The sequence below is a fragment of the Spermophilus citellus genome, assembly GCF_964194105.1.
Source record: "Spermophilus citellus genome assembly, chromosome: 14".
In the NCBI taxonomy this organism is placed as follows: domain Eukaryota; kingdom Metazoa; phylum Chordata; class Mammalia; order Rodentia; family Sciuridae; genus Spermophilus; species Spermophilus citellus.
In genome coordinates, this window is record NC_138194.1 from 66,506,674 (window position 1) to 66,520,274 (window position 13,601).

The following is a 13,601-nucleotide window of genomic DNA, read 5'->3' on the forward strand; positions in this document are numbered from 1 at the left end:
AGTACTCTTTTCAGCAGTGCATATACTAAAATTGGAATGGTACAGAGAAGATTAGCATGGCTCCTGCACAAGGACGACACACAAATTCGTGAAGCATTCCATATTTAAAAAATATATATGCATATATATATACACACACACACATATAATGGAGTGTCTTTAACATTTTGGAAGATCTGCATCATTCAGTGAATCAATATTTTCCAATTGATCAATGCTTGCCTGTTACAAAATCATGCATAAAATATTCAAAGTGCAAGATGGACCAATGGATATAAATATGGTACAGCATGAAAAGTGCATTGATGCAGTTTTAGATTCCAGGTTGGAATAACTTTTAATAACTACTTTTGATGTGATATTTTTTTCCTTCCCTTATTTTAAAACTCTTTATGCCTTCTCAGTGCTCTTAGGAAACACTCCAGTCTTAAACTTGACTTAAATGCTCTGCTTGTGACACCAGTCTAATCCCCTGCTTCTTACCCTTTCTCAACTCCAGCTACCTTGGTTTTCTTTCTTTTTTGTTAAACAGCTTTATTTTGAGATGTATCATAAAATTCACTTAAGTGTACAATTTAAAAATATTTACAGAGTTATATAACCATTACAATATAATTTTAGAACATTTTCCTTACTTGAAAAAAGAAATCTATGCCCATTAGCAGTCAGTCGCCATTTTCCCTCTATCCCACTCATTCCCTGTCCTGGCTACCACTAATCTTGGTGTGATATCAAGGAAGAATACTCACTATTATCTGAAAATACTAACATACTCCTCCGTTCTCCAGTTGTATACTATATGTTGTCTGTAGATATAGCTCTGTGGTATGGTGGTTGCCTAGCATGCCCGAGGTCCTGGGTTCAAACCCAGCACTACAGAAAAAGTGTGTGTGTGTACGTATATGTGAGTGCACATAGCCAGATTTTGTTTTAGAAAATATCGCTTACATTTTTATGGTTATATTTGCATAATACATAACTGATTATTTTGAAATACATTAATGTGTCTAAGTAATTTCTTAGCTTAAATTTATGATATGATAAACACAGTCCACAAATCAAAGGCTCTCTACATTCTCGGTACATTTTAAGAGTCTAAAAAACTGGACTGTGACCAAGAATTTGAAGAATTGTTGCTCCAGGAGTCTAGAAAGCTAAAACCAAAATAATTGTGAGGCAGCATACTTTGAAACAAGTGTCAGCTAGAGCTACTCTTCACAAAACTGAGTATCTGTATGCTCAGAGGCTTATATTCATTAGTATTTTACCTTCCATAATACATCTTAGAAATGATAATTTAAAACCAGGACTTCATAGGCTGGGGCTGGGGCTCAGTGGTAGAGTGCTTGCTTAGCACAAGTGAGGCACTGGGTTTGATCTTCAGCATCACATAAAAATAAATAAAATAAAGATATAAAAAAGTAAAAACAAACAAAAAAACAGGACTTCACAAATTATGTCCAAATCTGGTTCTCTGGCTGTTTTTGTAAATAATTTTATTGGAAGACAGCCACATATTATCATCTATGCCTTCTTTTTGCTCCATAAAAACAGAGGTAGTTGCTACTTTCCTTAAGGCACAATTATACCGTGCCTTGAAATATTAGCTAATGATATTCTGAAACTATCCCATTTAGCAAAAGTTCTAAGCATTCAGAATGTGAAGATAACATTTATAGCTCTTTTAGAAATGTTTACTTATATTCTATCTGACAGATTTTACTAAATATTACAGATGCTTAGATGCCTCTCTTAAGGTTTCTTGGGGAAACATTTGTTCTTTCTGCCTGGTAAAATTAGCAGAAAACAATGTGTCAAAAAAGTAAACATAATCCTTCATCAGCACATACAGTTGGATGCAACATAAAAAAAAATTGCTGATGATGTAAACAAATTAGTAGCAGAGCAAATACATTGTCTGGGAAGAGAAAAATACAAATGTTTCTAGCATTACAACATGGATTTATTTATTTTTGTGAGCAACTAATAATAAAAGCTGTTCACAAAGATCTATTTGTAATTTTTTTAAATGTGAGAAAAAAGAACTCAAAAAACTCAATACCAGAAAAAAGAAAAAAAACCTGTTTACTTATGGGTGAATGAACTACCCCTCAAAAGAAGAATACAGATGGCCAAGAATTGTATGAAAAGATGTTCAACTTCTCAAGCCATCAGGGAATTCAAATAAAAACTGCACTGAAAGTCCGCTTCATTCTAGTCAGAATGGCAATCATCAAGAATACAATAAAGGGCTGGGGATGTGGCTCAAGTGGTAGCACGCTTGCCTGGCATGCGTGGAGCACTGGGTTCAATCCTCAGCACCACATACAAATAAAATAAAGATGTTGTGTCCGACAAAAACTGAAAAATAAGTATTTAAAAATTAAAAAAGAGTACAATAACATTGTGTGCCTGAATAAATATAAACAATGATTCCCACTGCTATATATAATTATGATGTACCAATAAAATTTTTAAAATAATGCAAATAACAATGCTGACCAACATGCAGGGAAAATGAACCTTTTCTGTTGGTGGAAGTATAAATTAGTACAACCAAATCAGTATGCATTTTCCTCAAAAACTAAAAATTATATCTATCCAAAAGAATTAGGATACTTCAGAGATGCATACATCCCCATGTTTATAGCAGTACAGTTCACGGTAGCTGAATTATTGAAACAACATATAAACACACACTTATACATACATAAGGTATTTTATTCAGTCATAAGAAACAGAATTGTGACATTTGCAGGAAAATGAATGAAACTGAAGTGCATTATGTTAAGCAAAATAAGCCAGGCTCAGAAAGACAAATAATATGCTTTCTCTTAATGTGTAGAAGCTAGAAAGAAAGAAGGGGAGAAAGGGGGGGAATCCTATGAAAATAGAAGAGAGACCAGAAGAGAAGAAAAAGGAGGTTGGGGGGTTGGGCAGTGGTAAGGGCAGTACCGGGGTTGAAATTAGTCAAATTATATGCATGTACAAATATACAATAGTAAATTAGCCCAGTATTCTGAATATGCATGAACAGAAAGAAATGTTAATGGAGGGGCTGCTTTGACCAGGAAAACAAAAAAAATAAATAAATAAAATGAATAAAATTGGGGGGTTAGGAAGATAAAGTTGTAGACAGTTTGAAAAACCATACCTTTACATTTCAGTAAGGACAAGGTGGTAATCACTTTTTATTCTATGAAGAAGAATATTGGTTACATTGTAGCAAAATACTATTATAAAGTAGACCAATTTTGAAGGGACTAGTCAAACCCAGGATCTCATGTATGCCAGGTAAGCACTGCTCCACTAAGCTACATTCCTAGCCCTAAAGTAGACCAACTTTTACAATTGAGCTTCACATTTTTTTTTTTACTAAAAATTAAGTATTCTTAATCTATTGATCTTTTTTATTATGACAAATTGTTGTCTATTTAGCAGGTATTTGGGGAGGCAGGGTTAGGCTTAATCCATTCCATCAGGGTTAAGAAATGTTTAACAGAGTGTCAGAAGGTACCTGGGTTTTGAGGGAAACTCATCCAATGAAGAGTATATTCTTAAATTTTTATATGATTATGTGATTTTATTATTCAGAATTATTTTTTATTGGATGTGAAAATCCTCATATCTTCACAGCATTGGGAGCAGAAAAATAGCCTAACAGCCCAGATTCTGGAGTGCAAGTATCTGAGATCTAATCCCAGCTCTAACATTAGTTATATGATTTTAGGTTGACTAGTAATCATTTGTGCCTCCCTTTTCTCATCCATATAGTGGAGATAATAGCATCTTCTAGGGTTATTTTAACAATTAAATGGGTTGATTACAAAGAGCTATGTAAGGGATAGCTATAAACTAGTTTAAGAAAAAAAAATAAGTCTTTCTTGTGAATCCATTTGTTCAAAATACCCCGCGAAGTGTAGAATCTTCTTATTTGCAGAGGGAACTTGTGAATGTTGAGAGGTATTAAAATTTACTAGCTTAATTTCTAGGTGGACTAGGATGTAGCTTAGTGGTAGAGCGCTTGCTGTCTGACATGTGTAAAGCTGAGGAGAAGGATTGCAAGTTCAAAGCCAGCAATTTAGCAAGACCAAAAGCAATTCAGCAGGATAAATAAAGTATATGTATAAAGAGACTGGGGAGGGCTTGGGTCATTGCTCAGTGGTAGAGCACTTGCCTAGCATGTATGAGGTACAGGGTTTGATTCTCAGCACCATATATAAGTAAATAAAGATCCATTGACAACTAAAAAAATATTTAAAAAATATAATAAAGGACTGGGGATGTGACTCATGGTTAAGTACCCCTGAGTTCAATCTCCAGTATTACCCGCCCCCACCCCACCAAAAAAAAAAACAGCAAGCAGCTAGCTTATCTAACCCATTGCTATAGCAGACCTTTGTATATGGCAGACCCCCTCAAGTATTTAAGTGAGTTAAGTATGTCCCAGACATGTATTCTCAGCTGAGTACCAGTGCTGCCTGTTGGCATATTTTGGATAACTCCTTCTAATGAGATTTTTTAATTTTCTAGTTTTACTTCAAATTCATTCTGATTTCTAAGGAATTACCAATCCATTTTATTTTGTGTATATTCTTTACAAGTTTTAGAAAGTAGCAATAGTGGATCATTTATCAAAGTTTTTCGTAGTAAGTCCCCAGCCACCAAATATGTATTATGTAAATATACATTCATTGTCTGTTTAACTCATTGTTATTTTAGGAGTTTGGTGTGTTTGTGGGTACATACATATACGTGATCATGCATGTATATACATATTTAACATATAAAAAAACACCTTTTTATTATTTTTTTTATTAATACCAGGGATTGAACTCAGGGACACTTGACCACTGGGCCACACCCCCAGCCTTATTTTATATTTATTTAGAGACAGGGTCTCACCGAATTGCTTAGCGCCTCACCATTGCTGAGACTGGCTTTGAACACACAATCCTCCTGCCTCAGCCTCCTGAACTGCTGGGATTACAGGTGTACACCACCATACCTGGCCACATTTCTTTTTAATGGATTAGTATAATATAAATTTTTATAATACTTGAACCATATATATGAAATGAGAGGAAGCCAGTAAAAAAGATTTGCTGTATACACAGATTTTTAGAGTCATTTATGATTTATTAAATGATATATGTTTCAAGAAATGTTGGGAGTTTTTGATTAAAGGTAGTTTGCTTCATGCAACATGTGAGTCCCTGATGATTTCTAATGGTAGACAGACTTCCTTAAGAACAAATTTCTTCATCTTGTATATCAGTGCTGATCATGAAGCATTCAGACAAAGTAGAGATTCTGTTGTGAATGTAATGAAGTATACCTCTTACTCTCTTGCTTTCCAGAAGATCATATTTATTTAGAAAATTTTATTTAAAAAATTGAATGCTTTCACATACAGAAATTTAAAGCAGTACTGGAAATATCACATGGAAGTTTGGGACAAATGACTGAATTTGTGGCAATTTTAAATGTTTATAAGTACCAGACTTTTTGTATTTAGGGAAAAGGAATGAGAAAACTTGACAGAGATAAAGTAAATGGAGTACAACTTGAACTGGGACAAAAGATATAATGAAGATCATTTCATGCACTGAGAATCAGCAGGGTAGCAGATGATTGAAGGTTCATACAAAGATAAATCCACCCTAGCTCTCTGGCTAGCATTTCATTCCAAGAAAAAGTAAGTCCAAAGTCATGCAACCTAGGCAAAGCAGGAAATGATATAAGAGATGGTCAGTCATATAGAAAACAAATAGATGCATATATGAGTAAAAGAGGTTGAAATTAATTTGTAGGAGACCTTACATGTCATATAAGTAATTTATAAGTTAAGACTTTATAGGTGATAGGACATACCTGTAGTTGTTTTCAAAATTAGGAAAGAAAATTAATTGGATTGGTGTAGATATCTTGGAGGTAACCATTAGGAAGGAAACCCTTGATGAGAATTTCTCCTCATAACAATTACATGTCTTTGTTATTAGATAATTAGCACAGTTGCCATAAGTAGACATTTATTCAGTTCTAAATATTTAGCTCCTAAAACAATGTCTGGCACATAGTAAACATTTCATAAATGTTAATAACATGAAGACCATGAAGAAAGGCTTGTTTTTTAAATTTTAATTGACATAATATTTGTACTTATGGGATACCATATTATAATGTAACATATGTACAATTTGTAATGATCAAATCCAGATAATTAGCATTTTCATCTCTTCAGATATTATCATTTTTGTGCATTGGGAACCTTCATACCCTTTTCCTATAGTTATTTTGAAATGTGTATTTAATTATTGTGAACTACTGTGCTATAGAACATCTGAACTCTATCCTCTGACTCTGTGTTTTGGTACCTATTATCCACTCTGTCTCCCTCACTTCCCCCTATCCTTCCTACCTTTAGCAACCTCTTTTCTACTTTCTACTTGTGTAACCAGCTTTTTTAAGCTTCCACAAATGAGTGAGAGTATACAGTATTTGCCTAGCCTATTTAACATAATGTCTTACACTTCCATCAATGTTGCCATGAATTGCAGGATTTCATCCTTTTTGAATAATATTCCACTATAGATACTACCAGATTTTTTTATCTATTTGTTGATTACATTTCTTGGGTATTATGAATGGTGCTTCAATAAAGAGGGGATTGCAAATATCTCTTTTGACACAATGATTTCATTTCCTTTGGACATACACACACAGTGGTGGGATTACTGTTTTCAGTTTTTTTGAGGAACATCTGTACAGTTTTCCATAATGGCTATACTAATTTACATTTCTGCCAACAGTACATAAGATTTCCCCTTTCTCTACAGCCTTACCAGCATTTGTTATTTTTTGTCTTTTGATAATAGCCATTTAACTGGAGTGAGGTACAATTTCATTGTGGTTTTCATCTGTATTTCCCTGATGATTAGTGATAAGGAGCATTTCTTCATATACTTCTTGGCCATTTGTATATCTTCTTCTGAGAAATGTCTATTCTAATCGTTTATCCATTTTTAAATTAGATCTTTGTGCTGTCAAGTTATTTGGTGAAGGATAGTTTTAATAATCTACCCAGCTTCTTGTCAGAGCCTGAAAACAAATGGGGGGAAAGAAAGTAAAGTAACAAGGAACCCATAACTTAGTGCTGCAGATTTTCTTCAGAAGATTTAACTGAAGTGGAACTGCTTAGAAACAAGACATTCACTTCAGTAAAATGGCTGGGTCGAGTAGGTATATGTATTATATATTTACCTTAAAACTTTTCATAATGTAATATTAAGTCTCATCTGAATGTGCCTTATTTTTTTTGGTAGTTACTTTTCGAAGTAATAGTAAATTTCAACAATATTTATGTCTCATCCAAGATGATAATCTTTTTCTACAGATGTTTAGTGACAGATCTGGATATATTTATGACTGTAATTTCTATCATTTTTTCATAGTTTCCCTCTTTTTAAAATTTTTATTTATGTATGCTTTTAGTTAGTAATCTTTTTTCAAGTTTTTTTTTTTAATTCTTAAAAGAAAATTATATCTGAGGTTAGTAGAAGTGTTTGTCCAGTGTGACAGTTGGAGGAAAGGATTTATTATGACTTAACCCAAAGCCATGTAGTTAATGCATGTTTAAATTTGCATTTTTAGTTACATGTAGGGAGAATAGCAGAGTGTTTGCAAGGGTAGGGTCTGGAGTCAGAACTGAACCTTTCCTGGTATTCCCACGTAATTACTTAGACATTTTGTGTAATTTCTTAATGGTCTCAATCCCCTTATCTTTATCTTTAGATTTAATTTATCTTATTTTTATATTGTCTTATTTTGGGAGGGTAACCAGGGATTGAACTCAGAGGCACTTGACCACTGAGCCACCCCCAACACTGTTTTGTATTTTATTTAGAGACAGGGTCTCACTGAGTTGCTTAGCACCTTGCTTTTGCTGAGGTTGGCTTTCAACTCTCAATCCTCCGGTCTCAGCCTACCTGAATGGCCGGGATTACAGATGTGCGCCACCGTGCCCGGCCTATATTATCATTTTTTATTGATAGTTTTTTATATTGATTATGTGGTCAAATAATAGTATTTATATATTATTAAAATTAATGTCACCTATTTTAAGTTTTTCGAAATGTGTTTACTATAAAACATTGAACTATGTATGTGGCTTGCATTATGTTTCTATTGGACGGCTCTGCTCTAGACTACAAATAGCAAACTCTGGCTCCCCAATTCCAACCAGAGGACTGTTTTTGTAAATAGTTGTATTGGAATTTAGTACCATTCACTTCATTTTGTATATTGTATATTTGTATATTGTGTATACTTGCTTTTATGCTACAAAAGTTAGTTGTGTGGTTACTACAAAACCAGATGGTCCCATTAAGCCTAAAATACTATTTGATGCTTTAGAAAACAAATTTGCTGCTCCACTCTAGACTGTAGTTGACAAATGTTCACTATGTTATCTTTTGGTTATAATAGAGACAGAGATAAAAAGCAGATTAGAGGGTGCGGGGGGGGGGGGGAATAGGAGAGTAGGGAGTGTTAATAATGGTCTAAGAAGATAATGGTAATAGTTATGCTATTTTGAATATAATGAAACAGCTGAATTGGTATTTTTAAAGGGTCAATATTATTGTGTGTGGACAATACCTCAACTTTTAAAAATCCTGGTTTGGTTTATATAATAAAGCAGTATATTAAACATGATACATGTTGATGATAATGAGAACATGCAATGAAACATGAAAATCAGTTATGAGAACAAAAAAAAACTTTCAGAAATAGTTTTTTATATACTCCCTTATTACAAATAGTTTTTTAATCACTTTTAAAAGCTTGTGTCACAGTTGTCCATTGGTGTCTGTGGGGTATTTCCAGGAGACCATGCAGATACCAAAATTTGCAATACCCAAATCTCTTATACTGTAAAATGGCATTATACTTGCTATGTACCTTATACACATTCTCTAATATACTTTAAATGATGTCTAGATTAATTGTAATATTTAATATAATGTAAACACTGTGTAAATAGATTTTTTTTTTCTTTTTTGTATTAGGGATTGAACCCAGGGGTATTTTATCACTGAGCTCTATCCCCAATTTTTATTTTTTATTTTGAGACAGAGTCTCATTAAGTTGCTAAGCCTAGCCTCAAACTTGTGATCCTCCTGCCTCAGCTTCCTAAGACTCTGGGATTATAGGTGTGAGACACCACACCTGGCTTAATTTTTTTGGGGGGGGCGATGGGGCCAGGGGTCAAACCCAGGATTTGTGCATGCTAGGCAAGTGCTGTAACACTGATCCGCATCTCCAGCCTATGAATAGTTTTTCTACTCTAATATTCCGGGAATAGTGACAAGAAAAAAAGGTATACATGTTCAGTACAGGTGCATTTTCCCCGAAGATATGGAGGACTAACTGTATTTTCAAGTTGTTTATTGATACGAAAAGTGCTTAGCTGAAATTGCTTACTCATACAAAAGGCTTATCATTTAGATACAATCTCTTATTTAGTTTGAGACTTTAGATGGTCCACAATAATATATATGGCCAATATTAATACATAGCTAAATAAGTGAGTACAAAGTATATATAAAAACTTCAATGCATGTTAATTCTTTTCTGTAAGTACTTATCTAAGTGTAGAAATCATGGCTTTATGGAATTTTTGGCCAGCTTTTGAGAGGAGACTATAATTTAACAGAAAGGCCATTCCCAAATGTCCATATCTTGTATCATGTAGGTATTTTATCTTCATTGAATTGTTAAACATCTATATATAAGTCTTCAGTATTTTCACATTGCTTTGAAGGTAACAAATTATTACTTGTGGCTGGGTATGGTATAATCCCAGTAGCTCAGGAGTCTGAGACATGAGGATTGGGAGTTCAAAGCCAGTCTCAGCAATGGTGAGATGCTAAGCAACTCGGTGAGAGCCTGTCTCTAATAAGATATAAAATAGGGCTGAGGGTGTGGCTCAGTGGTTGAGTGACCCTGAGTTCAATCCCTGGTACCCACTCACCCCCCAAAAAAGAAAGAAACAAAATGTTACTTGCATTATACAATTGATTAATTTATTTGTTGTACGTAGGGTTTATCAGCAATGTGCTTTATGCAATCCAAAAACCATTAGTTGTCTCATCATTTTCCTTGTGAACACAGGCAATGGGTTTTAATTTTATTGCCCTGAAAGCGGCATATTACAGCACCTTATTTGTAACATGTCTATGAGCACAGCCTTGGAGCCAGACAGAACTAGTTTCTAATTACAACTTAACTTACTAATTTAATGTGACCCAGTACTGCCTATTAAATATTTAACAAATATTTCTCTAAGTCTCCATTTTCTTATCTTTAAAATGAGATAATGCCTTTTCCAGTGATTTTTTTAAAGCAATAAATAAGAAAATAAGTGCAAAGTACTTAGCACTTAGAAACCACTCAATAAATGGTAACTTCATATTATTGCCAGTTAATATGTTATGTTTTTTAAATCAAACTCATTAAAATTTTTAGTGTCAGCATCATACATTTCATTATGTATTTTACTGACTACTACCTTTTCAAAAACATAACAAAATAATAAGTTACGTTCTATTTTACTTTCAGTCAAAGAAAAATAAGAAGAAATCAAAGTCAGATGCTAAAGCAGTGCAAAACAGTTCACGCCATGATGGAAAGGAAGTTGATGAAGGTATTTGAGCAAGGGAAAGCACTGTAGAAATTTTTTTAAATCCTTTTTTTTTTTTTAACCCAAGTGTATCATGTAAAAGCTTCATTTGTTTTAGTTAGTCTTGTATCTAGCTCTTCTTTTTAATTACTATAGTTTTTCAAATTCAGATCTATGACACTGGTAGGAAACAATTTGTTTTCTAAATTATTTGAGAATTCAATAGTGCTTTTCCTAAATGAAACTACCTTGAAATTTAGGTCTACCTCAGTATTTTGAACAAACTGAAAAGCCATTCATCTTGTCTTTGTTTCCTAAAAGTATGGTTTTGGGGATTTCCCCCATTGTTTTTAAATATACCATCCCTGGCAGGGATGTAATTTTGTTTTAAAACATGCATTCTCACCTTTTGCCTTATTTCCTAAGTTCTAGTCCCAAATACTGGTTAAGTTCTTCTTAAGAACTTGATGTGTTTGTTTCTAGGATTGTTGAAATGGCAATTGGTATTTGAGAGGTGGCAAAGTTGAATCCAATTTTGGAGGCCAATTCTGCAGTTCCTACTTAAAATAATCTGGATTATTATTGCAAAATAGCAAACCCTATTTATGCTTGGATAATTTCCTTTATTGGTAAAATTCTTGAATAAGCCATTTATCATCATTACCTAATAAACCTGTTTATTAGTGATTTTATATATATATATATATATCATTCCTATCACTTCTACCCAGCAAAATAAAAAGATAACATGATGACTTATTTGTATCACTTTTTCTATAGATGACATATTTGATTAAGAAAAATGCTAGAATACATAATAATAGTTTGTTGCCTATAACAATAAGCTTAGAATAAATTCTTAGGATAAATTAATAAAATCAACACTCTGGGTTTTTAGTTTAATATATATATTTATCATGATACCTTGTGTGCCCCACCCCATTTTTTCCTCAAAACTACACCTTTTTTTGTTTTCCCCTTACTGAATAACATTTTTTTTCTGGGGCTATGTCAGGAGCCTGGGAAACTAAAATTAGTCACAGAGAGAAACGACAACAGCGTAAACGTGATAAGGTGCTGCCTGATTCTGGTTCATTGGATTCAACTATCCCTGGGATAGAAAATACCATCACAGTTACCACCGATCAACTTACAACTGCATCATTTCCTGTTGGTTCCAAGAAGAATAAAGGTATATTAGTGGAACATAAGAGTGGTACATCAAATCAAACTCCTTTAAATCAGATTTACAAAATATTATGTCGAAATCTATTTTGAATTGCTAATGTCATTGTGCTGATATACCCTTCTTCATGAGAATATTATGAACCATGTATTGGTTTACCTAATACCATCAGTATTATTTTTTACATATTGCCCAGTGAATGGCTTGTTAAAATTTGCCTTTCTGCCTTGAGTCACATGAGAAAATGATGTTGCTCCTTTTCTTCATATGTATTGCTTTGCCCCAACTCTTGCACCTCATTTCTTAACAGTAGATAAAACATTTATTAAATGGAATTATTTATCACCGTTATGCATGTTGGGTGCTTTCATTCCAAGATAAAACAGGCATGTTCTGGTTAGTGCAGGTTCTATCTGGATTTCTTATCACCCTAGCTTTTTGAGAGTACCAGAGATGTTTGGTAAAGCAGAACTTGAAAGGTTATTAAGCTTATGATCTTCCAAGTATTTCAAGTGTTCAAACTATCAATATTGATGGCTTCTTGGTAGCACTTTACATTGCCATCATTTTACACCAGACACGCCAGTCTGCAAAGTGATACTGTTCAATTTGCTTCAAAACATTGACTTAACTCACTCTTGTCTTTTTGTTAATGACCTCTCATCTTACCATCACTCAGTTGTTTCCAGATCACTTTCTTAGCCTTATTACTCTTTTTTACTTTTCTGCTTGGTAACTTGTTGGAATTTATTGCCACAATATAGCAGTGACTTAATTCTACTTACTCATTTTCACTATCACATGTTAGCTGTGCTTTAGTAATTCAGTTGGTAGCCCTTTTCACCGTCTTGTACTTGTGCCTTCCTTTCTCACACAATTCCGTTTCATGCTGGATTGTATTTTTGTTTTTGTTTTGATACGTTATGATCATTATGCTTTTTAGTGACAGAGAAATGGTAATTTTGTTTTAAAACTTGCATTCTCACCTTTTGCCTTATTTCCTAAGTTCTAGTCCCTAATACTGGTAAAGTTCTTAAGAACTTGATGTGTTTGTTTCTAGGATTGTTGAAAAGGCAACTGGTATTTGAGAGGTGGCAAAGTTGAATCCAATTTTGGAGGCCAATTCTGCAGTTCCTTCTTAAAATAATCTAGATTACTATTGCAAAATAGCAAACCCTATTTATGCTTGGAAAATTTTCTTTATTGGTATTTTAGTTGACTAAGGATATGGTAATTAGAAAATCAGTTACTTATGAACATGTGAAATATGTTGTAAATTTACTTTTTTCCTGTGTAAGAATCTGGCACTTGAAGAAACAATTTATTATAGATAATAAGTAAAAATTAATTTGTATATTACTCCTAACTTAACGTGCACAGTGGCCTTTAGTGTTAAATAAATTTTATTTCTATTTCAACCAGGTGATTCTCATCTAAATGTTCAAGTTAGCAACTTTAAGTCTGGAAAAGGAGATTCTACACTTCAGGGTGAGAGAAATTACATGTAAATTAAATTGAAGGCCCGTCAAAATAGAAACTTATATACATGTCTTTTTTCTTCACACAAGTGATGCAGAAGGAAAATAAAAGGATTTAAAATGATTTTTTTAATTAATAAAGTAACATAATCCAGAGATTTTGGAAAATAGATAAAAAGAAAAATTACTCCCACTTCTAACAGCATTTGGTATGTTTTAGCTTTCTGCCGTCCCCATACATAGAAACATTCTTTTA

At 33.3% G+C, this 13,601-nt stretch overlaps 1 protein-coding gene across 4 annotated transcripts in view; it reads left to right on the forward strand.

The window, feature by feature from the left end:
• MTDH (metadherin) overlaps positions 1-13,601 on the forward strand; it is a 63,935-nt gene that overhangs the window by 19,946 nt on the left and 30,388 nt on the right. For all 4 annotated transcript variants that reach the window (XM_081266856.1, XM_081266858.1, XM_081266857.1 and 1 more), the window contains exons 3-5: positions 10,621-10,705; positions 11,697-11,873; positions 13,290-13,355. In XM_081266856.1, the coding sequence (XP_081122982.1) occupies positions 10,621-10,705; positions 11,697-11,873; positions 13,290-13,355 (328 nt within the window). The remainder of the gene's footprint in view (positions 1-10,620; positions 10,706-11,696; positions 11,874-13,289; positions 13,356-13,601) is intronic.